The sequence below is a fragment of the Pristiophorus japonicus genome, chromosome 2, assembly GCF_044704955.1.
Source record: "Pristiophorus japonicus isolate sPriJap1 chromosome 2, sPriJap1.hap1, whole genome shotgun sequence".
NCBI lineage: Eukaryota > Metazoa > Chordata > Chondrichthyes > Pristiophoridae > Pristiophorus > Pristiophorus japonicus.
Window position 1 is genome coordinate 346,098,926 of NC_091978.1, and position 23,099 is coordinate 346,122,024.

The 23,099-nt window shown below is 43.9% G+C and overlaps 2 protein-coding genes across 7 annotated transcripts in view; one reads left to right on the forward strand and one right to left on the reverse strand.

The window, feature by feature from the left end:
- kiaa0232 (KIAA0232 ortholog) overlaps positions 1-23,099 on the reverse strand; it is a 131,804-nt gene that overhangs the window by 80,127 nt on the left and 28,578 nt on the right. Inside the window, exon 1 of one of the 6 annotated variants that reach the window (XM_070872263.1) lies at positions 13,691-13,763. The exons of the other annotated variants lie outside the window; for them this stretch is intronic. The gene's annotated coding sequence lies outside the window, so the exon portion shown is untranslated. Of the gene's footprint in view, positions 1-13,690; positions 13,764-23,099 lie in introns of those variants that run through there. 6 annotated transcript variants of the gene reach the window in all.
- Positions 15,298-16,416, forward strand: LOC139248944 (actin, cytoplasmic-like). The gene has a single exon (XM_070872258.1). The coding sequence runs from the start codon at positions 15,298-15,300 to the stop codon at positions 16,414-16,416; it is 1,119 nt and encodes a 372-aa protein (XP_070728359.1).

Below are 23,099 nucleotides of genomic sequence, written 5' to 3' on the forward strand. Positions count from 1 at the left end.
TCCTGCATCTAACCTGTCCAATCCCATCAGAATTTTGTGTGTTTCTATGAGATCCCCTCTCATTATTCTAAATTCCAATGACTATAAAGCCTAGTCGATCCAGTTTTTCTTCAGATGTCAGTCCTGCCATTCCGGGAATCAGTCTGGTGAACCTTCGCTACCACTCCCTCAATAGCATGAATGTCCTTATTCAGATTAGGAGACCAAAACTGTACACAATATTCAAGGTGTCGCCTCACCAAGGCCCTGTACAACTGCAGCAAGACCTCCCTGCTCCTATACTCAAATCCTCTCGCTATGAAGGCCAAAATGCCATTTTGCCTTCTGCACCGCCTGCTGTACCTGCATGCCAACTTTCAATGACTGATGTACCATGACACCCAGGTCTCGTTGCACCTCCCCTTTTCCTAATCTGTCACCATTCAGATAATATTCTGCCTTCCTGTTTTGGCCACCGAAGTGGATAACCTCACATTTATCTACATTATACTGCATCTGCCATGCATTTGCCCACTCACCTAACCTGTCCAAGTAACCCTTCAGCCTCTTAGCATCCTCCTCACAGCTCATGCTGCCACCCAGCTTAGTGTCATATGAAAACTTGGAGATATTACATTCAATTCCTTTGTCCAAATCATTAATGTATATTGTAAATAGCTGGGGTCCCAGCACTGAACCATGCGGTACCTCACTAGTCACTGCCTGCCACTCTGAAAAGGATCCGTTTATTCCTACTCTTTGCTTCCTGTCTGCCAACCAGTTCTCTATCCACGTCAATACATTATCCCCAATACCATGTGCATCAAGCATGTCAGGTCTGCCCCGTTTAAGCCCGTATCCAACAGTCAAGTGGAATGGGCAGTCCAAACTATCAAGTACAGCTTGAAACGCGTGACAGACGGCTCCTTGCAAACCCGCTTATCTCGGGTTCTGCTCAGCTACCGGATGCAACCCCACTCACTCACTGGGGTCGCCCCTGAAAAATTGTTCATGGAAAGCACTCAAAACCAGGCTCTCCCTCGTCCACCCGGATCTGAATGATCATGTGGAAAGCCGGTGTCACCGGCAAAACGTACCACGATCACGCGGCTGTATCGCATGACATTGAGGTTAACGACTCTGTGTTTGTCCTTAATTACGGTCATGGTCCTAAAGGAAGGGAATAGAGTGTTTATAGTCAAACTACTGAATAGACAAACATGCAGGAAGCATTTGGATCAGACCAAACTGCGGTTCACCGACAACCAGGAACAACCTGAGGAGGACATCAACATCATCGATCCACCAACACACACCCAACCTGCAATCGGCCTCGCGGTCAATCAAGAGGATGAACCCACCATTCCCAACAGTCCTGTCAGACCAGCCGTGCCGCAGTGCAGCAATGGTCCGACCAACTCACCCATGCCAGAGAATGAACTCAGACAATCAACCAGGAAGCAGAGGGCCCCGGATCGTCTCAACTTGTAAATAATTTGTATCAAATACTTTGGGGTGGGGAAGTGATGTTATGTATGTAAACATTGTAACTCTAAGACTTGCCACCAGAGGGCTCAACTGTTGGAGGCCCAAGAGTCACCAGCACACCTCGTATAAGATAGTATAAAAGGTCATCTGCCATGCTGCTTGGGCACTCGAGTTGTATTAAAGAGACTAAGGTCACATCAGTTTTAGCTCACAGTACTCAGTCTTGTGGAGTTGTTCCATACTTAACACAGGGTTAGTGGTTCAGGCAGACAAAATTCAAGATTACGTTGGATAAATGGATGAAGGTAAAATGGTTGAAGGAATATAGGAACAGTGTGGGTAAATGTGATTAGAACTATTTGCTGGTGTGAAGGATAAACACAAACATGGATTGATTGGGCTGAATGGCTTGTTTTCATGTTGTAACTTCTATAACATCAAACAGGCTAATAGGGTGCTAGTCCTCAGCATAAGCGGTATAGATATATAAAAGCTAGTTTCTGCAGTAATACAGAGCACTGATCAGCCCTCATTTGGAATACAATGAACAGTTTTGGATACCCCAGCTTAGGAAAGATATATTGAACTTGGAGAAAGTCAAGGAACAAACCAGCAGGATGATACCTGGAAATGCATTGACTAAGCTATATAAAAAAGGCTCTCATTTATATAGCACCTTTCACAACCTTAGCACATCCCAAAGTACTTTACAGCCAATGAAGTACTTTTGAAGTGTAGTCACTGTTGCAATGTAGGAAACTCAGCATCCACTCTGCACAGCAACCTCCCGCAAACAACTGTGATAATGACCAAATAATCTGTTTTTATATATAAGCTGTTGTTTTGTGATACCATGGGATCCTTTACTTCTATCCGAGAGCAGGCAGGGCTACGGTTTAACATCTCATCTGAAAGACAGTACCCTCCCTCAGTACTGCACTGGAGTGTCAGCCTGGATTTTTGTGCTCTCTCTGGAGTGGGATTTGAACGCACAACCTTCTCACTCAGAGGCGAGAATGCTACCAACTGAGGCACATCTGATACCTCTATATAGAGACTGGGTAAACTTGAGTTATATTCCCTGGAGATAAGCAAATGTGTCGAACACCAACTGCCCTTCAACATTTCCTTCCAGGGAATAAACCACTGAGAACAAGCTCTTTGATCTGGAATAGACTGCACACCTCTGGAAATCAGTTTCAGAATACAATGCAAATGTTATTTTCAAGCCAGAAATTGTATAACATTTTTTAATTGGATTCTGGCATTAACCAAAATTCAAGGTGAAATTGACCACAAAAGCAATCAATGCAACAATATAGTTAACAGATGTCTCGATCAACAATTCAAACAAGAATATTTTGAGACTAGTAGTTAATGCTAGTAGCTTTACAGAAACTCAACAAAAACATGCATGGATTCAAACTTAACAAAAAAGACAATAATTAATTAGATGAAAATAAATTGAAAAAGAATGGCAGAACAAGAAGACTTTTTTCTAAAATTCTAGTAGCAGAACGAATGGCAGCTGACGAAAGAAAAAAAACTGAAATATACTTTCAGAGTTAGGCTCCATGTGTAACAGGGACGGAGACTAAAATGGCTCTCAAATGGTGCTAATCTCTTAAAGGAACAATGCCCCAATGGTTTACTTCCATTTTCATCACAATGCTGATTCAGGGTGTATACGCACAAAAGAATATTCTGAGATGGTTGTTTCAAAAATTTGCATTTCTGAGGCACTACAGGAGACGTGACATGAATGAATGTTCGCAATGGAAGCAGCAAAGAGGTGAGCGAGTGGAAAGCCCAACCTAATAATTCTTATACTGCCGCCCACCCAATACTTAAAACTATAAAGGCTAAAGCAGTTGTCAGGTACCACTGCTGCATATATATTTTTAATTCTTCTCACCTTCACCTGTTAACCCAGGAAAGCAAACTGATTAAAAAGGCAATTAAGAGAGAGGATATACAGGTACTGCCGCCTTCTCTCTATGCACCCCAAGAATAATTAAATGTTTTAATCAAATACTCGAAGACCTACCATGCCACAGCTCAGAGAGATGTAGGATATATCATTTTGTAATGATAGGAGCATTATACAATGCATAATATATTTAATCTCCTGTGGCACTGTTCACAAAATATACAATAATTGTTTTACATATATAAAATTTACAGAACAGAAACAAGCCTTTGGTCTAACTTATGCTCCACGTGAACCTCCTCTCACGCCTCTTCATCCAACCCTATCAGTATATTATTTTATTCCTTTCTCTCTCATGTTTATCTCTTAGGCAGTCCCCTTGAGTCGAGGATGACTTGCTTCCACACTAAAATGAGTTTGAAGGTAACTGATGAGACCAATGCGGGATCTAGTCTCTGTCGCAGGTCGGACAGATGGTGGTTGGAGGGATGAGTAGGTGGGGTGCTTGATTTATCTTACGCTCTTTCCGCTGTTTGTACTCGGCTTCCACATGCTCCCAACGAAGAGATTCGAAGTGTTCGGTGCCTTCTCAGATGACTCTCCTCCACTTTGAGCAGTCTTGGGCCAGGGATTCCCAAGAGTCGGTGGGGATGTTGCATTTTTTCAAGGAGGCTTTGAGGGTGTCCTTGAAGCGTTTTCTCTGCATTCTTGGGACTTGATTGCCGTGATGTTGCTTGGACTAGAGTACTTCTTTCGAGAGTCTAGTATCGGGCATGCGGACAATGTGGCCCGTCCATCGGAGCTGCTGGAGCATGATCAATATCTCGATGTTGGCCTGGGAGAGAACGCAGATGTTGATGCGCCTATCCTGTCAATGAATTTGCAGGATTTTGCGGAGGCTGCGTTGGTGGTACTTCTCCAGTGCTCTGATGTGCCTACTGTACATAATCCATGTCTAACTTCCCTTTAAATGCATCTATGCTATTCATTCCAACTACTCCAATTGCAATATTCTAACCACTCTCTTTGTAAAGAAGTTTCTCCTGAACTCATTATTCAATTTATTCGTGACCATCTTATATTTATGGCCCCTAGTTTTGGTTTCCCCCACAAACGGAAACACTTTCTCTGCACCTACCCTGTCAAACACCTTCATAATTTTAAAGGCCTCTATTAGATCACTCCCCAAGCTTCCTTTTGCAACATCTCTGTTTTATTGCCTTTCTTTCTATAGAAGGCTATCGCTGCAGTGTCCATCTCTCTTATTGGGTGGGAAGAGGCTGTCTGGATAGTGTTGCAATACGTGCAGATAAGACAGAACTATCTGGAAATTGAGGTCAGGAGAAAGCGGGAGTTGGGCACAGCAAATGGGATGGCACAAGCTGACAGAAGAGGGGACGTTGAACCATAGGGAATGCGGTCAAGAGCGTGAAAGTATTCACTGGGTAGGGTGTAAGTTGGAACCATGGGGATTCAAAGAAAATCTTGAGACTGAAAGGACAAGAGATTCCGAATCTGGGAAAGACAAAGGGAGCCTGTGGGCACTCTGAGATAGTTGGGCATTGGCGCAAAGAGTACTGGCATGTCACGGAGGTCATCATCATAGGCAGTCCCTCGAAATCGAGATCTAGCAAGACTTGCTTCCACTCTAAAAGTGAGTTCTTAGGTGACTGAACAGTCCAATACAGAAATTACAGTCTGTGTCACAGGTATAATGTGGATAAATGTGAGGTTATCCACTTTGGTGGTAAAAACAGAGAGACAGACTATTATCTGAATGGTGACAGATTAGGAAAAGGGAAGGTGCAACGAGACCTGGGTGTCATGGTACATCAGTCATTGAAGGTTGGCATGCAGGTACAGCAGGCGGTTAAGAAAGCAAATGGCATGTTGGCCTTCATAGCGAGGGGATTTGAGTACAGGGGCAGGGAGGTGTTGCTACAGTTGTACAGGGCCTTGGTGAGGCCACACCTGGAGTATTGTGTACAGTTTTGGTCTCCTAACTTGAGGAAGGACATTCTTGCTATTGAGTGAGTGCAGCGAAGATTCACCAGACTGAATCCCGGGATGGTGGGACTGACCTATCAAGAAAGACTGGATCAACTGGGCTTGTATTCACTGGAGTTCAGAAGAATGAGAGGGGACCTCATAGAAACGTTTAAAATTCTGATGGGTTTAGACAGGTTAGATGCAGGAAGAATGTTCCCAATGTTGGGGAAGTCCAGAACCAGGGGTCACAGTCTGAGGATAAGGGGTTAAGCCATTTAGGACCGAGATGAGGAGTAACTTCTTCACTCAGAGAGTGGTGAACCTGTGGAATTCTCTACCACAGAAAGTAGTTGAGGCCAATTCACTAAATATATTCAAAAGGGAGTTAGATGAAGTCCTTACTACTCGGGGGATCAAGGGGTATGGCGAGAAAGCAGGAAGGGGGTACTGAAGTTTCATGTTCAGCCGTGAACTCATTGAATGGCGGTGCAGGCTAGAAGGGCTGAATGGCCTGCTCGTGCACCTATTTTCTATGTTTCTATGTAGGGTGGTGAGTCTGGTTTGTCGCACACACTTTCCGCTGCCTGTGCTTGCTTTCTGCATGCTCTCGGCGACGAGATTTGAGGTGCTCAGTGCCCTCCCGGATGCTCTTCCTCCACCTTGGGCAATCTTTGGCCAGGGACTCCCAGGTATCAGTGGGGATGTTGCATTTCATCAAGGAGGCTTTGAGGGTGTCCTTGAAATGTTTCCTGTGCCCACCTGAGGCTTGCTTGCCATGTAGGAGTTCCGAGTAGAGCGCTTGCTTTGGGAATCTTGTATCAGGCATGCAAACAATGTGGCCCGCGCAATGGAGCTGGCCGAGTGTGGTCAGTGCTTCGATGCTGGCCTGAGGTGAGAGACCACTGGCAATGAAATGCAGCTGGGCATGAGGGGTGGGGGTGAATGGATAGCGAAAACACTGAAGGGGGTCTTAAGCAATGTGGGAAGAAAAGAAGGCTGGTGCTCATGGGTGCATAGATAGGTTCTGGAAGCACTGGGGAGATCTTGAAGCAGAGGGAAAATGAGGTCTGGAAGATGGTGGGATATGGGACTTAAAAGCTGTCCACAACACAGACCTGATCTCGAATGCAGATCTAGTAGTGCTTACCACTAAATAAGGAACACAGGTTGAATATCAGTGAGGGTTAGGAACAGGATAGGAGCACTGATGCAGCATGGGGTAGCAGCAAAAAGCAGCAGGAACCAAATGAGAAAAATCAAGATGACAATAAAAAAGCTAAAAAGACATTTTTAAACATGGGGAGCAAGCGAGAGGTGCTGGACAGGAGTAACAACAATTCAAGTTTGGCCACCTAAACTTCTTTAGGAAATCGGGGGAAGAATCTGTACATCTGCAGTGAGTTAAAATTATTTTGGGGGAAAGAGTGGAAGGAAGTCACACATGTTAAACTTATTGTATGGCTATCTGACAGTTCTTGGGCAATTTTATGCAGATGTTTAAATATTTTTTGTAAATTATTTCAGTTTGTGTGTGTCTTATATAATTTTTTATCCTATGACTGAAGAAACCTGAAAAAATAGTTTGAGCCATTTTATTAGCTCATTTTGAGAGTTGCTAGTTCCTGATTAGCAGCTGAGAAAAAAATGTGAGCAATTTGATCAGCACTTCATGGCATTTGAGAAATCAATAATTAACAGGTGATGGAAATTTGAGCCAATCATGTGCAAGTGTGACGGACAATTTTCCCATGAAGTACAAATGCATGCTCGATGCAAGTCATTTAATTTCTGGATTGATTTTTGGTCTATAATGAATGAAATGGCATTTCGAGTCGAGGTAAGTGGGCTCAAGGGGCAAATGGCTCACTTCTGTTCCTATGTTCTATATAGCTTTGGGGTCAAGGTGGCTCCAAAATAAAACATGCCTGGCAATAGAGGTTTGAAACCAAGTCAACCCTTAATATGTTCAGTAATTTGATAGCTGAGCCAGGCAGGTCCATAGTTTTCCAGGGAACTATTGATTAATTCAGTAATGAGATGGGTAGATCAGTCTCTATGGACAGATTCTTTCGCACTCACCCCCCACTCCCCAAAAATAACCCTGCAAACCAAATACCCTAACGGGAAGTGTAGTCCTAGCTGCACATACTTGATTGGGACCCTAATCGGTCAACTAGTGCTTTGTGGTCCCCTGCAGAAAGTGCACATTTCATAATCGGACAAACAGAAACAGCATGCATGTTTATGTCTCAGTATCTTGGTTTGAAAACTCTTAAACACAACAATGGAATTCTGCATATGGCAGACACCTATACATCAGAAAGAAACCTTAGAACAGAATGGGATGGGAAGAGAAAAGTATATATTTTTTTCTTATACATATTAAATCTAAGCACAGATATAATTTCAATCCAGGCTGACAAAACTTCCTGTGTGCAATATCAAATTACAGCCCACTCAAGTTTAAAATAATTAAGTCCCAATCTGTATAAAAATATTTGGGGATTAATGTCGAGTGAAATATTTTTTAATGGAATTGTGACTAATATTTGGTGTCAAAATCCAAGTATGAGGAAAAATCACAACCAGTTGTTCTTGAAAAGTATATATTGCAGATCCAGGCAAGTATCACCACTTTCTCACCTCAGCTTGGCACAACATACTAATAAGAAAATCTAACTTGACATTATCTATGGCATATTACAATGTATTAACAAATTAGCATAAGCAACAAGACCAAACCAGCATAATTAAAGTGTTAGAACTCTAGACATCATTTATAACAGTATAGCATAATAGATTTTTTTCTTCTGCAGTTGTGTGTTACAGTTCTCACTTCATTCAGAGGCAATGTACAAATGATGCATTCAATGTGCTGATTCGAGGATCTTATTTGAGTATCAGACCAAGAGGTCTGGGGAAACTCCCATTCGTCAAACCAGTTTTGATCAGCTGATGGACCATGATGATAAAAATGCTATTAAAGTAATAAAGCTACTCAAACGTCAGAAATATTTCACCTAATTAACTCCAAAAGTACTAATTTTACTTTAATTTACCCTGATGTCTCTTTTGTTCCCTTGTATTGGTGTTGTGTTGAACACATTTTCAGTTTACTTTTTGTCTACCTGATTTAACCAGGTTCCCACCACCCCCTTATAAAATTCAATTTTAAACCTTCTGGATACCTGTGCTTCCACCCAGCATTTTGAAGGTTGAGGGCACGCTTCGAAACCCTATTTTAATTAGCTGAACACTGACTTTAAAAGCCAGATTTTCAGGCAATCGAAAGTCTCAGTCAATTGACTAGTCACATCATAAATGCAACTAGGTTAATCTTTCCAAACCAGTGTTCTCCCTCTAATACCTGACAGCAACCTAGAAAAGTAACTCATCCACAATGTTCAATGGATGAATAATGATCTATTTTAGCTGCTTTGATACACACCAGTCTTTAATGCTGACAAGTGGAGGCTCCCGTACCTGTAATGGTCCAATTAGTAATATGTTGCTGACCAACATAGATCAATCAACAGGTCATAAGAACATAAAAATTAGGAGCAGAAGTAGGCCATACGGCCCCTTGATCCTGCTCCGCCATTTTATACGATCTTGGCTGATCCGATCATGGACTCTGGTCCACTTCCCTGCCTGCTCCCAATACCCCTTATCGGTTAAGAAACTCACTTACTTCAATTCTTAGTTTATGTTAAGTTAGCTCATTTGAGCAGAGGTCGCCCCACTATAAATGATCTTAGGGCCCCTGGGCAAAGGGAAGAAAATCAGCTGTGCTTTCTGATCCCAATGACAATCTATTTGATCCCTGCTGGAATTGGATAAAAGGCAAGGACAGGATCAGAGTCAAATCGTTCACTAGTCTACATGAATAAAGCCTATGTGGACAAGTCACCAGCAGCAGTGGAATTGTATTGCAGCAAGGAATTAATGCCTTTGAGGCGGGGAAGATTTTTTACAAGAAAAAAGAGGAAATTATGTTTTTTGTACCGATGTCTCTTTTCAATAGACTCCTTTGCAATTTCTTAGAGATTGCAAAAGACGAGCTGAATTAATTCCTTAGTTTCCTTCCTACTGAGATATTTATGCAGTTCGTACTTTTACGTTCATAACACCAACAGTTCAGCTATAGTTTATACATTCTGTGCTACAGGCTTCTTTTTAATATTTTACATACAAAGTTCCAAAAGGTAGGCAGAAAAATGTATAAACTAGGAGAAAGGAAGCAGCAGTCAAGTTGTAGAATCATATAATATTCTAATTGCAAATCATCCTGCTTTTCTACAACTTAACTGTGTTTACTAACTCTATACTTCAATCTATGAGCACTTCTGAAGTACTACGAGTGAATGATGACTGTATTGCAAGTTAAATTCAAGACAAATTTGAGGATAAAACCAGTTACAGCTCTTTGTTTGATTGACGCGGGGCGACGCGGCTTTGTGTTAAGTTTGTTAAGCTGGTTTAGGTGGAATCGCGTGGAGACGTGAGCCGCGGGGGTGACGCGGCTTTGTGTTAGATTAGTAAGTTTGTTAAGTCTGTTTTTCAGTAAAGTCTGTTCGTTTTAAGTTTGTTTAAATCGCACGACTACGTGAACGCGTAATGACACGCTAATGGGTAATCAGTTGGATAAAACAACGGATGCGGATAGTCCGCTACAAAAGTTATGTGAAGAATTCCCTGAAAGAGCTGAAGACTTTAGAAAATTATCAGGAGCCCTGAACAAATTATTGGGAGATGATCAATAGCCTCTAGGTGGCACTAGAAGCGAAGAGGTAGTAAAAAAAAAACACAGGGATTGTCAAAAAAAAATTAAAAGATGCATCACTTCTGTCAAGTTGGCAAATAAATGCTATTAAATTAGGACTTTCATTGGCAGAGGGAACACACGTTAAAACTGTAGACGTCTTAAAAAAAAAAGAATGTGCGCACGAGAAACTTACTAAGAGATCCTCTGGGACCTCTGAGAAAGGTATTGACCGACTATATAGTAAAATGGCTGGCTTTGTTTTAACCGAGGCTGATGATGAAATTGATGAGTGGTCACTGACTCAGCGCCCAACGGCGCCTCCCGAACCCCCTGGCCTCTTGCTCCAGTCCTCTTCCCAACACCCTCCACCTTACACTCAAATAGTTGTTCGAAGAGGAGTTAAAAATAACCCCATACCACCAAAGCAACAAACCCAAACTGACTCCTCATCCTCTGATAGTGATTCGGATCCCCAGTTCACAAGCAATATAGCCGAAAGGACCAGATCTCACACTCAAAAGGGCAGAACTATATCTTTCACAGACAGTCCCGTAAATCTTCTAGTCAATCTACCAGTCCAAGTTGTGAAAGACATAGCAAACACCCCTGCCGATCGAGACGCAGAACTGTCAAGCAGCCAGACAGCTCCGAAACATCCTCCGACCTAGAAATGATTTCCAAAATCCCAAAGTCCCGACACCAATTCCCTGTCAGACAAATGCCAAACCCTGATGCACAACAAGTTGCAGACCACCCACTATAGATCTTCGAACAACTATTTGATTGCTCACGCTATCCGGACAAATGGAAAGGGCAGTTAGATATTATTGGCAGGAAAAGAAAGGGGAGGGTGGAGGTGCGCCCCCAACCCGGGTCAAGACTGAATACGTGACTAGAAAGGAAGAGCCATCTCGGGAGGAAGGATCAATAGAACCACAGTGTTGCATACAGGATTGGATGGATAAGCAAGGATACTATTATACTAAACAACCAAACGGCCCGAGCCCTGCTAATAAACCTCCCTATTGTCCCCGGCATGGTATGGGAAGAGGCCGGGACTGGATAAGAGGAATTGACTGTTTTAATTGTGGGCAGGAAGGACATTGGAATAAAAATTGCCCCTACCGTCAGCATGGAAAAGGAAAAGGAGGAAGAGGAGGGGGGCAAGGGGGGAGAGGAGGATCTTACACTAACTTCTCCCAGAACAACCCCTTTTGGTCAATTGTCCCCCGATTGACTACGCAGCTTGATTGTGCAGGGATCCTCCCCGGACGACGAACCCATTCTGAATGAGTGGCAACCCTTTTTGATAGATACGGGAGCCTTCATGTCTTCTGTACAATCAAAGCTTAAACTCCCTGCCTCTACTGAAACACAGGAACTTTCAGGATTCCTGGGACAAATCTCGACATTCCCAGTGTCAGAACCGGTTAAAATGGGTTACCAGGAAGAATCGGTGGAACATCGAGTTGTTATCACAACCAATCTGGATTGTAACTTGATGGCTAGAGACCTCCTCTGCAAATTCCAGTTGCATTTAGAGTGTGGAGATGATGGGATTATTGTAAAACAGGAAACCCTTAAGCGGCAGTATTATACCACTAGAACCCCTCAGTGGTGGTCTCTGGACCTGCCGCAGGCACCCCATCACGTGACCCTAGCATACGATCCCAATGGAAAGAATCAGGACCTGCAGAACTTTTATCAGGATCACGAAGGGGAAGTGAAGGGAATTCTATTAAGGGCTAAAGTGACTGGACTGGAAAGAGAGGCAGATTTTGTGGAAGTGGATAAGAATCTGTGGAAACAGCCCCTAACAATGGCACCGCATATTGCTCGTGAAGTATTAGCCCCTCACCATGCTAAAGATTTGGGAGTTATGGTACGCAAGGTCATAGATGAGGCTGACCCTACCAGCCGGGATGTGCAAATCGTAAAACATGGCCGAACAGTCCAATTTTATGGGGACCCCGAGAAGGTCTTAACGACTCTACAGCATCATACTGGCTCGGACATACCTGACTATGTGGATCCTCATGTGTGGGCAGAGGACCCCTCCCAAATGGGTTATACTCCCATTGATCCGATTGAGATCCCAGTGCAGGGCAATGTGGACTGGCCTTCTATCCGACAGAACCCACTGAAATCACAGGCAATCCTAAACTGACCTTTCGGCACTGTACTGCAATTAATCCGGCCTGTTTTCTTACTGAGCCACCCCAAGATGAGGAAGAACCCAGTCATGTATGTTGACGGAAGTACTTCTATTAATCCAGAAGATACACGAATCTCAGGATACGCCATAGTAAACCAGGAGAATCAGGTCTTGGAATCTGCCGCTTTTGAAACCGCCTATTCTGCTCAACAAGCTGAACTATTCGCCCTCACCCGAGCCTGTATCTTGGCCAAAGATCTCAAAGTTAATATCTATACCGACTCTAGGTATGCCTTTGGGGTGGCCCATGATTTCGGACAATTATGGAAAAATAGGGGATTCCTAACCTCACAAGGGAATGAGATATCTCATAAACAGCTAGTATCTGATTTGTTGCAAGCCCTCATGTTCCCCAAACGCATTGCCAGTGTCAAATGTACCGCCCACACTACCGGAAGTTCTCTGGTTGATATAGGGAATCGTTGTCCTGACCAAGAGGCCAAACAGGCCTCTCGTGACCAACAGATGGTAGTGCCCAAAATTATGAGTCAGACTAAAAATCCTGCGAAGGATAAGTTAGCCTCGGAAAAACCAATGCCAACCATCCAAGATGTTATAAAAGCACAGGAGGACGCTCCTGAAAAAGATAAACTGTTGTGGAAATATTATGCATGTACTTATGACAATGTTTCTAAACTCTGGACCACTCCCGCGGAACAGACTTGCATGTCTGACAAGTTGGCTCTATGGGTTATTGAATGTATGCATTTTGCTACTCATTGTGGAGCAAGGACCACGAGTGACACACTTTTGGCTACTTGGTGGCACCCTAGACTCCAGGCGCTCACCCAGATCAGTAGTCGTTGCCTGGTTGGCCAGCAACATAATCCAGGGAAGGGAGTCCCCTGTGATTGGGGTAAAACGCCCCTACCCGAAGGTCCCTTTGAAACATTTCAGTTGGACTACATTGAGTTGCAAAAAGTTCAGTGTTACAAATATGTGTTAGTAATAGTAGATGTGTTTAGCAGATAGATTGAAGCCTACCCTAACCTGGACAATAAGGCTTACACTGTTGTTAAGGTGTTAATGAGGGAAATTGTTCCTAGATATGAGATCTCAGCTCGACTGATGACCACCTATGTTCTTTCTCTGACTCAGGCTCTGCGACTAGTTCACAACCAGGTTCAAGATGCTCACCTCGACCTCCCAGTTTTACCCGAATTGTCCCTGGTGGCACCAGGGAAGTATGGATTCGGAAGGGATTAGAGCCACAATGGGAGGGGCCTTTTCAGGTGTTACTCACTACCCCCACTGCAGCCAAGGTTGAGGGGAAAAGTGCCTGGGTTCACCTGCACCACTGCAAGCTCACCACCCTCTAACGAACCTATTTTACTGGTTATTCTAACTCCTGTTTCTGTTCCAGACTTCCTCTTCTCCATAGCTGAACAAGGCCGTTGGCATCCTAATTGGAACGTGGACCAGTTTGAACTTTTACCCGTAGTGATAGACAGCCAGCTACACCGACGGTGACCTGAGAAGAGAGAGACGGGAAAACTGAACTCTTTTAATCAGCAAAATAATTGGACTATTTATCTAAATCCTGAGCCATAAGATGAAACTGTCTGTATGCCACAGTCTGTATAATAGTGTTAATATATGACAGTTTCGGCGCATGGGAGGGGAGACAGAGACGAGAGCTACATGTCTTATGTTTATGCGCAAAATGGGAACTTTTCTGGATATTAAGTGTGTTCACATTCCCTATACATTTTACTCCTGGAATGATCCTAAGTGTTATCATGGAATGATAAAAGGGGGGAATGTGAATGTTTAAAATGTATAGAGACATTGAAGTTGAGAACGTGGGAATTGTATCGGGACAGTATAAGCTAACAAAGAATTCATGGAGGAATAGCCATGACATCTCGGACTCGAGACTGCGAAATGTTACAACACTAACACATATTGAAACAAAACCCACAGCTTGCAGAAAAACCTCAAGGTCTTATTAAATCATGTTATTAACCTGAAACATTAACAGAAGGTCTTTGTTTAAAATCAGACCATACTTAGGTCGGCTTATGAGTGGACAAAGGGAAAGAGGGACCAAAAGAGATAGGTTGAACTAGGATGTCACTCTAGCCCTATCTTGTTATCTTTTGCCGAGAATGTATAACTGTTGTCGCTTTACGATGTAACTTCACTTATCCGTAGGGAGTGTGTACGCTCGACCGAGAATGTATATCCTCTGTCTGATAAGTCTTGCCGGCCGGTAAAATAAAGACTGCTTTGTTCAAAGCACAAGAGGTATTCGACTCAGTAATTTTACTGAACCAGATTGAGAGAAAAGAATCTACATTTACATTATAAGCTCCATTTACATTACCTATACAATAATGCTTCATCTAAAACCTCAGTCCACCACATCATTTTAACAGTTTCATTTCCCCATTATATTACAGGCTCTCTGATAAATACTGTAAGTTTTATGCTGCAAATGTGCTGTAATATAAACTGAAATTAGACTGCACATTTTGCCTCCGGGGTTGAATTCAAATCCAAATCCCAAGTGGAAGGGCAATAAATCTGATCCACTAAGCTACCTAGTTTCTAGCTGAAGATTGATGATTTTCAACTTAGCCTGATAATTCATGACGAGTCCACAGCATCACACTGGAGTTTCCACCTCCATAAGAATCAGAACTTGGTAGCTTACATATACATTTTTTTTTCTCTTATATCGAATGAAAACTGCTAATCTGTCTTGATATATGTAGCAATGAGTCATAGGTCACTGAAAGGTCAGTTATTATGAAGTGGCTCTTTTCACTGGTCACATAGCTACCTATTGTCGAGTCATCTGATGGCAATGATCTATGCTGTTTAAGGTCCTCGGCTCTAGTTGCAATTAGTGTGCTTGCTTGTCCAGAAGAGGCAAGTTATCCACTGTAAGACCTGTTGTTCAAAGTGACAAGATTCGCTGCACATCAAATGATGGACATTACCGATGTAATCATAGATAATGGTTCTGGGTTCTGCAAATGCGGGTTAGCTGGTGACAGCTTCCCAACAGTAACAATACCATCCATTGTAGGTACCTTCAAAGTCAAGGGGAACATGCATGAAGCATGCCAAACAGAAATTTATTTTGGAAAAAAGGCTCAAGCTAAAAGAGGCAGTGTGTCCTTAAAGTACCCGATTGAACGTGGCATAGTAACCTCTTGGGAGCATTTGGAGAAGCTCTGGAAGCACATTTATGCATCTGAACTACATATCAAATCAAGAGAGAGGCCGGTTTTGATGACTACTGCTCCACTGACTTCTTTCATGAACAGAGAAAAGATGACAGAAATCATGTTTGAATGTTTTAATGTGCCAGCTATATATGTGGCTATTCCTGCAACTTTGGCACTCTATGCATCAGGACGCACCAGGGGAATAGTCCTAGACAGTGGCTTTGGATTAACTGATGCTGTACCCATCTATGAAGGCTACTACCTGCCCGATGCTGTCAAAAGACTTAAATTGGCTGGCAATGATATCACTGAATATATCAGGAAACTCCTATTGGAAAGTGGACGCAATATCCCAAATACAATCCTTAAGGAGACTTTCGAGAACATCAAGGAAACATTGTGCTATGTTGCTCTCGATCCTAAGCTGGAGAACAAAATGCATACGGACGACATTCAACAGGAGTATACACTCCCTGATGGGAGTCTGATCACAATCCAAAAGGAACTCTATAAAGCGCCAGAACTACTTTTCACAACAGGCAACACAGGTTTGGAGGAACCTGGAATTCATAAATTGATCTACAACAGTATTTTAAAATGTGATAGAAGCTTGAGGAGAGATCTATTTAGCAATATATTACTATCTGGTGGTTCCACTCTATTCCCAGGTCTGGAAGAAAGATTGCTGAAGGAGATTAAGCTCCAAGTTCCCAATGGATTACCATTTAAAGTAATTGCACCACCAAACAGAAATTATTCTGTTTGGATGGGTGCCTCAATTTTAACTAGCTTGACAGCATTTAAGAATATGTGGGTCACCAGTAATGATTACAGAGACTATGGACCAGCTATCATTAACAAAAGGTGTTTTTAAGAATTAGTTATGTGACTGTTTGATTAAATTTTGACTGCACAAGATCAAATAGTTTAATAAATAGTCCAAAACACACAACAACTTTGTTTGATGGTCAAACTTAAGGATATGAACACAATCAGACTGTTCTTGTAGTTTACAAAGTGTCCGGGAGGTCCAACAGCCCTCAGCCCAAAAGGACTTTGCAAACCAGATTTAATGCTGCACTGGATTTACACTCCATGTGGTGTTAAATGGAATCAGTGCAAGACTGCCCTTTTCAGAGTGTCTTTCTCCACATCCCTCTGGAATTAAATCCGCCCTTGACTCCAGGTTATGCTGCCAGTTTATCAGCACGAAGATTAAATCATTTAGCACTAAATGATAAACTTGCAGTGTAAATGCATATTTAAATAAGTCAAGCTACAAAATCACAATTACCAACATTAAAGTTACTCGTACCTCTGTACTACTGGAAGACTTGAATTTAAACCAAACATTATTCATTTAGTTAAATTGTAACATGAGTTACATAAAATTAAAGGTGGCACTTTTCGGTCTGTCTGTCTGTCTAAGAAGCAACATGTAAACAAATAATTGTAAAAAAAATTGTGAAGTATAAAAACTTTTCTGACCCACAATCAATAAATTCTAATTAAATGTAAGAAATTATGAAAACTTGTGGGTCAGAAAGAGTTAGGTGAAGAAACATTGCTGTTTGCCTTTCCTCCGTCAGCTATTTCAGCTCCCCGATAATTTTTGGTGGTACCAAGTCCAAGCTGAATGTGGGTTCTGTAAATTTTCACAACTTATCACTGCAATCTTGTGGCATCACTAAACGATAAGATGGCGCTCTGAAATACACTGAAGTAAAAGTCTGGCTCATCTTTGGATGTTCAGAACAGAACAAAATTGTGCAGTACCTTTATTAGTTTTCTCTCATCAAACCTAACCATGTGTCCCAGTATTCGTTGTTTTCCTTGATATACTATACACAATGCCCTCCTTCAGGAGCACAAAATGAATCTCAACTTGCATTTATAGAGTGCCTTTAATGAAGAAAAATATCCCAAAATGTTTTGCAGAAACTTAAATCAGACAAAAAGCAATACTGAGCCATAGAAGATATTAGGATGGGTGACCAAAAAGCATGGTCAGAGATGGGTTGAAAGGCAGGTCTTAAAGGAGGAGAGAGGGGTGGAGGGGCAAATCTGGTTTAGGAAGGACATTCTAGAACATAGGGTTTAGATGACTGAAATCTTACATGGAATTTACAGCATAATAACAGGCCATTTGGCCCATCTGATCTATGCCAGTGTTTAAACTCCACACAAGCCTCCTCCGACTCTAATGACCTCTTCCAACATATCTCTCAACTCCCTTCTCCCTCATGTATGCATCAAGCCTCCCTTATATATGTGCCAATGCTATCTGCATTACTCCACATTTTCACCACTGCGTGAAGAAATTCCTCCTAAATTCTTCATTTGATCGGCGAGTGGTTATCTTATATTTATGTCCCTTTGTGGAACCAGTTTCTCCACATCTACCCGAACAAACCCAGTCATCATTTTAAAGACCTATTCAATGCTGTCATGAGAAAAGAGCCTCAGCCTGCTCAATCTTTTGTGATAGTTGCATTCTCTCAATTCTGTTAATATCCTTGTAAATCTTTTCTGGTTTTATATAAATTTAATGTTAATTCCCTGCTTTTGTATTCTATTCCTCTAGAACCCCAGTACTTTGTTTGCAGTCTTTATGGCTTTATCAACTTGCGTTGCTACTTTTAGCCTTTAATGTTACTGTATGCTGAGACGAGCAGGGATAGAATACTTTACTATTTCTTTTATATTCTTGTAGATTTTCCTTTAGTATTTCCTTTTTTTCTTAATTGTCTTTTGTACCTCCTTCCTACGCTCATCATATTCCCTTTCGCCACCCTCTCCTTTATCGTTTTACTTTGCGTAGTGCCTTTTTCTTCAGAGATTCAATTTTATCATCTCTTTATTCATCCATGGTGTCTCATTCTTGGTTAGTGTGCACTTCTTTTTAATTAAATAAATGGATCCTGAACTCTATCTCTCCTTTCATTATTGTATACTGTTGTTCCGCCTCAATATTTTTCTCTGGTTTACCTCCCCCCTCATTCTCCGAATCTATTATTTCAGTCTTTGTACTATCTATATATCTCTCAATCATCATAAAACTTTGTATATTGAGATCACTACTCCCCAGATGTTTCTCATGCTCACTTCTCTTATCTGATTCTGTTCATTTCCCATTACTAAGTCCAGCAGTACTTCCTACCTTGTTGAGAACTGGGTCAGAAATGAGTCTTATACACACGAACAACTCCATCCCATGCTCCCCCTTTCATTCCTTCTCCCTGCCAGTTTATTTTGAGGTAGTTGAAATCCCCCATGATTATGATTGTATTGTTCACTTATTTCATAGATTTGCTGACATATTTCTCCCTCTGCTTCCTTTCCACCATTTGGTGGACGATCGTATATCCTAATAGTTTGACTAATTCCTTCCTATCCTTTATCTCAATCCATATGGATTCTGTTTCTATCTCTTAGTTATGTCCTTTGTTGTTACTGCCAGTTATTTCTGATTAACACAGCTACATCACTCCCCCTTCCCTATCTTTTTTTTTTATATATATATATATATATATATATATATCCTATAATATTTAACTGCCAATTCTACACACACTTCAACCGCGTTTCCGTTATCCCTATTACATCTGTTTCTGCATTTCAGAAACCCTCCGTTGACCACTCTCGTCCTTGCAGATGAATACCCCCAACTCCAACCTCACTTACCTCTCCAAAAGTCCTTGAACGTGTTGTCGCCTCCCAAATCCATACCCATCTTTCCCATAACTCCAAGTTAGAACCTCTCCAATCAGGTTTCCACTCCTGCCACAGCACTGAAACGGCCCAAACCCAAGTCACAAATGACATCCTATGTGACAGTGACCATGGTGCACCATCTCTTCTCAACCTTCTTGACTGTCTGCAGCCTTTGGCACAGTTGACCACATCATCCTTCTCCAAAGCCTCACCTCCGTTGTCCAGTCGAGTGGGGCCATCCTGTTTCATTCTTATCTATCCAGTCATAGCCAGAGAATCTCCTGCTCTGGCTTCTCTTCCCACTCCCTTATTTTTGAAGACACAACAGATCTATCCTTGGCCTCCGCCTATTTCTCATCGATATGCTGCCCCTCAGCGACATCATCCAAAAACACATCATCAATTTCCACATGCATGCTAACAACACCCAGCTCTGCTTCACCACCACCACCAAATATCTGTGTTGTCAGGCTGCTTGTCAGACATCCAGTACTGGATGAGCAAAAATTTCTTCCAATTAAACACTGGGAAGACCAACAACATTCCACTGTCTCCATTTTCTAACCACCGATTACATCCCCCTCCTTGGCAACTACCCGAGGCTAAACCATTCTGTTCGCCACCTTAGCTACATACTGGACCCCGAGCTGAGCTTCCGGCCCCATGTCCTCTCCTTCACTGTTACATCCACCTCTGTAATATCACCCGTCTCTGTCACTGCCTCAGCCCATCTGCTGCTAAAACCATCATCCCTCCTTTTGTTATCGCCAAACTTAACAATTCCGATGCTCTCCTGGCCAGTCTCCCACCTTACACCCTCCATAAACGTGAGCTGATCCAAAACTCTGCTGTCCATAACTAACTTCCACCGAAGGGGCGGGGCGGAAAGAGTGTAAGTGGGGAGAGTGGGGGGGGTGGGGAGGAGAAGAGAGTGGGGGGGGTGGGGAGGAGAAGAGAGTGGGGGGGGAAAGAGAAGAGAGTGGGGGGGGGGAAAGAGAAGAGAGTGGGGGGGGAAAGAGAAGAGAGTGGGGGGGGAAAGAGAAGAGAGTGGGGGGGGGGAAGAGAAGAGAGTGGGGGGGGGAAGAGAAGAGAGTGGGGGGGGGGGAAGAGAAGAGAGTGGGGGGGGGGGAAGAGAAGAGAGTGGGGGGGGGGGGGAAGAGAAGAGAGTGGGGGGGGGGGAAAGAGAAGAGAGTGGGGGGGGGGAAAGAGAAGAGAGTGGGGGGGGGGAAAGAGAAGAGAGTGGGGGGGGGGGAAAGAGAAGAGAGTGGGGGGGGGGAAAGAGAAGAGAGTGGGGGGGGGGGAAAGAGAAGAGAGTGGGGGGGGGGGAAAGAGAAGAGAGTGGGGGGGGGGAAAGAGAAGAGAGTGGGGGGGGTGGGGAGGAGAAGAGAGTGGGGGGGGAAAGAGAAGAGAGTGGGGGGGGGGGGAAGAGAAGAGAGTGGGGGGGGGGAAGAGAAGAGAGTGGGGGGGGGAAGAGAAGAGAGTGGGGGGGGGGAAGAGAAGAGAGTGGGGAGGGTGAAGAGAAGAGAGTGGAGGGGGGAAGAGAAGAGAGTGGGGGGGGGAAGAGAAGAGAGTGGGGGGGGGGGAAGAGAAGAGAGTGGGGGGGGGGGAAGAGAAGAGAGTGGGGGGGGGGGAAGAGAAGAGAGTGGGGGGGGGGAAGAGAAGAGAGTGGGGGGGGGGGGGAAGAGAAGAGAGGGGGGGGGGGAAGAGAAGAGAGTGGGGGGGAGGGGGGGAGAAAGAGAGTGGGGGGGGAGAAAGAGAGTGGGGGGAAGGAGGGGGAGAAAGAGAGTGGGGGGAAGGAGGGGGAGAAAGAGAGTGGGGGAGAAAGAGAGTGGGGGGGGAAGAGGAGGGGGAAGGGGGGAGCAAGAGAGTGGGGGGGGAGGAGGGGGAGAAAGAGAGTGGGGGGGGAGAAAGAGTGGGTGGGGGGGGCAACATAGAAAATAGGTGCAGGAGTAGGCCATTCGAGCCTGCACCACCATTCAATGTCATGGCTGATCATGCAACTTCAGTACCCCATTCCTGCTTTCTCTCCATTCCCCTTGATCCCTTTAGCCATAAGGCTCACAACTCCCTTTTGAATATATCTAACGAATTGGCCTCAACAACTTTCTGTGGTAGAGAATTTCACAAGTTCACAACTCTGAGTGAAGAAGTTTCTCCTCATCTCGGACCTAAATGGCTTACTCCTTATCCTTAGGCTGTGACCCCTGGTTTTGGACTTCCCAAACATCGGGAACATTTTTCCTGCATCTCACCTGTCCAATCCCGACAGAATTTTATATGTTTCTATAAGTCTCCTCTCATTCTTCTAAATTCAAGTGAATAAAAAGCCTGGTCGATCCAGTCTTTCTTCATATGTCAGTCCTGCCATCCTGGGAATCAGTCTCCCAAGAGAGGGGGGAGGGGGCATGCAGGGCTGACAGCGGGGAGATGATGAAGAGGGGGGGGGAAGATGATGAAGAAGAGGGGGGGGAAGATGATGAAGAAGAGGGGGGGGAAGATGATGAAGAAGAGGGGGGGGAAGATGATGAAGAAGAGGGGGGGAAGATGATGAAGAAGAGGGGGGGAAGATGATGAAGAAGAGGGGGGGGAAGATGATGAAGAAGAGGGGGGGGAAGATGATGAAGAAGAGGGGGGGGAAGATGATGAAGAAGAGGGGGGGGAAGATGATGAAGAGGGGGGGAAGATGATGAAGAGGGGGGGGGATGATGATGAAGAGGGGGGGGAAGATGATGAAGGGGGGGGGAAGATGATGAAGAGGGGGGGAAGATGATGAAGAGGGGGGGAAGATGATGAAGAGGGGTGGGAAGATGATGAAGAGGGGGGGAAGATGATGAAGAGGGGGGGAAGATGATGAAGAGGGGGGGAAGATGATGAAGAGGGGGGGAAGATGATGAAGAGGGGGGAAGATGATGAAGAGGGGGGGGAAGATGATGAAGAGGGGGGGGGAGATGATGAAGAGGGGGGGGGGAAGATGATGAAGAGGGGGGGGGAAGATCATGAAGAGGGGGGGGGAAGATCATGAAGAGGGGGGGGAAGATCATGAAGAGGGGGGGGGAAGATGATGAAGAGGGGGGGGAAGATGATGAAGAGGGGGGGGGAAGATGATGAAGAGGGGGGGGGAAGATGATGAAGAGGGGGGGGGAAGGTGATGAAGAGGGGGGGGAAGATGATGAAGAGGGGGGGGAAGATGATGAAGAGGGGGGGGGAAGATGATGAAGAGGGGGGGGGAAGATGATGAAGAGGGGGGGGGAAGATGATGAAGAGGGGGGGGAAGATGATGAAGAGGGGGGGGAAGATGATGAAGGGGGGGGAAGATGATGAAGGGGGGGGGGAAGATGATGAAGGGGGGGGGGGGAGATGATGAAGGGGGGGGAAGCGAACAGAGAGGTAAAATGTAAGGAATAGGTCACAATTTCTTGACCTCGATGAAAGTAGACGACAAGTTTTACAGGTACATTACAGGTTTACCCTGGCATATTCTAACCAGTGTACCGAATCAGGCCAGGATGCTTGATGACTGGATGAGTACTTGGATCTCACTGCAGTATCAGCAAAATGTAGTCTTTGAGAACACAGATACTAAGAAATTTGAAAGGAGGGTAAATGTTATTGTCCAACACCAAAGGATGTTCTGCTAAATGATGAAAGGTTTGAATGGCAACCACAAAGATAAATAGAGCAGGATCTCAGGTGTATTAAGACCATTAAAATTCTTGGATGTGGTGCACACTTCCTGTCTGCAAACCTTCCTTTCTTCCTGTGTCACAATTTTTCCATCAACAGTTGACATTGAAAATCCATAAATGATCATTCGTAATAGCAAAACTTAACCCAATTATGAAT

Bases quoted from the DNA above. Each gene is read 5' to 3' on its own strand.
- LOC139248944 (XM_070872258.1), top strand. From the start codon at position 15,298: ATGATGGACATTACCGATGTAATCATAGATAATGGTTCTGGGTTCTGC.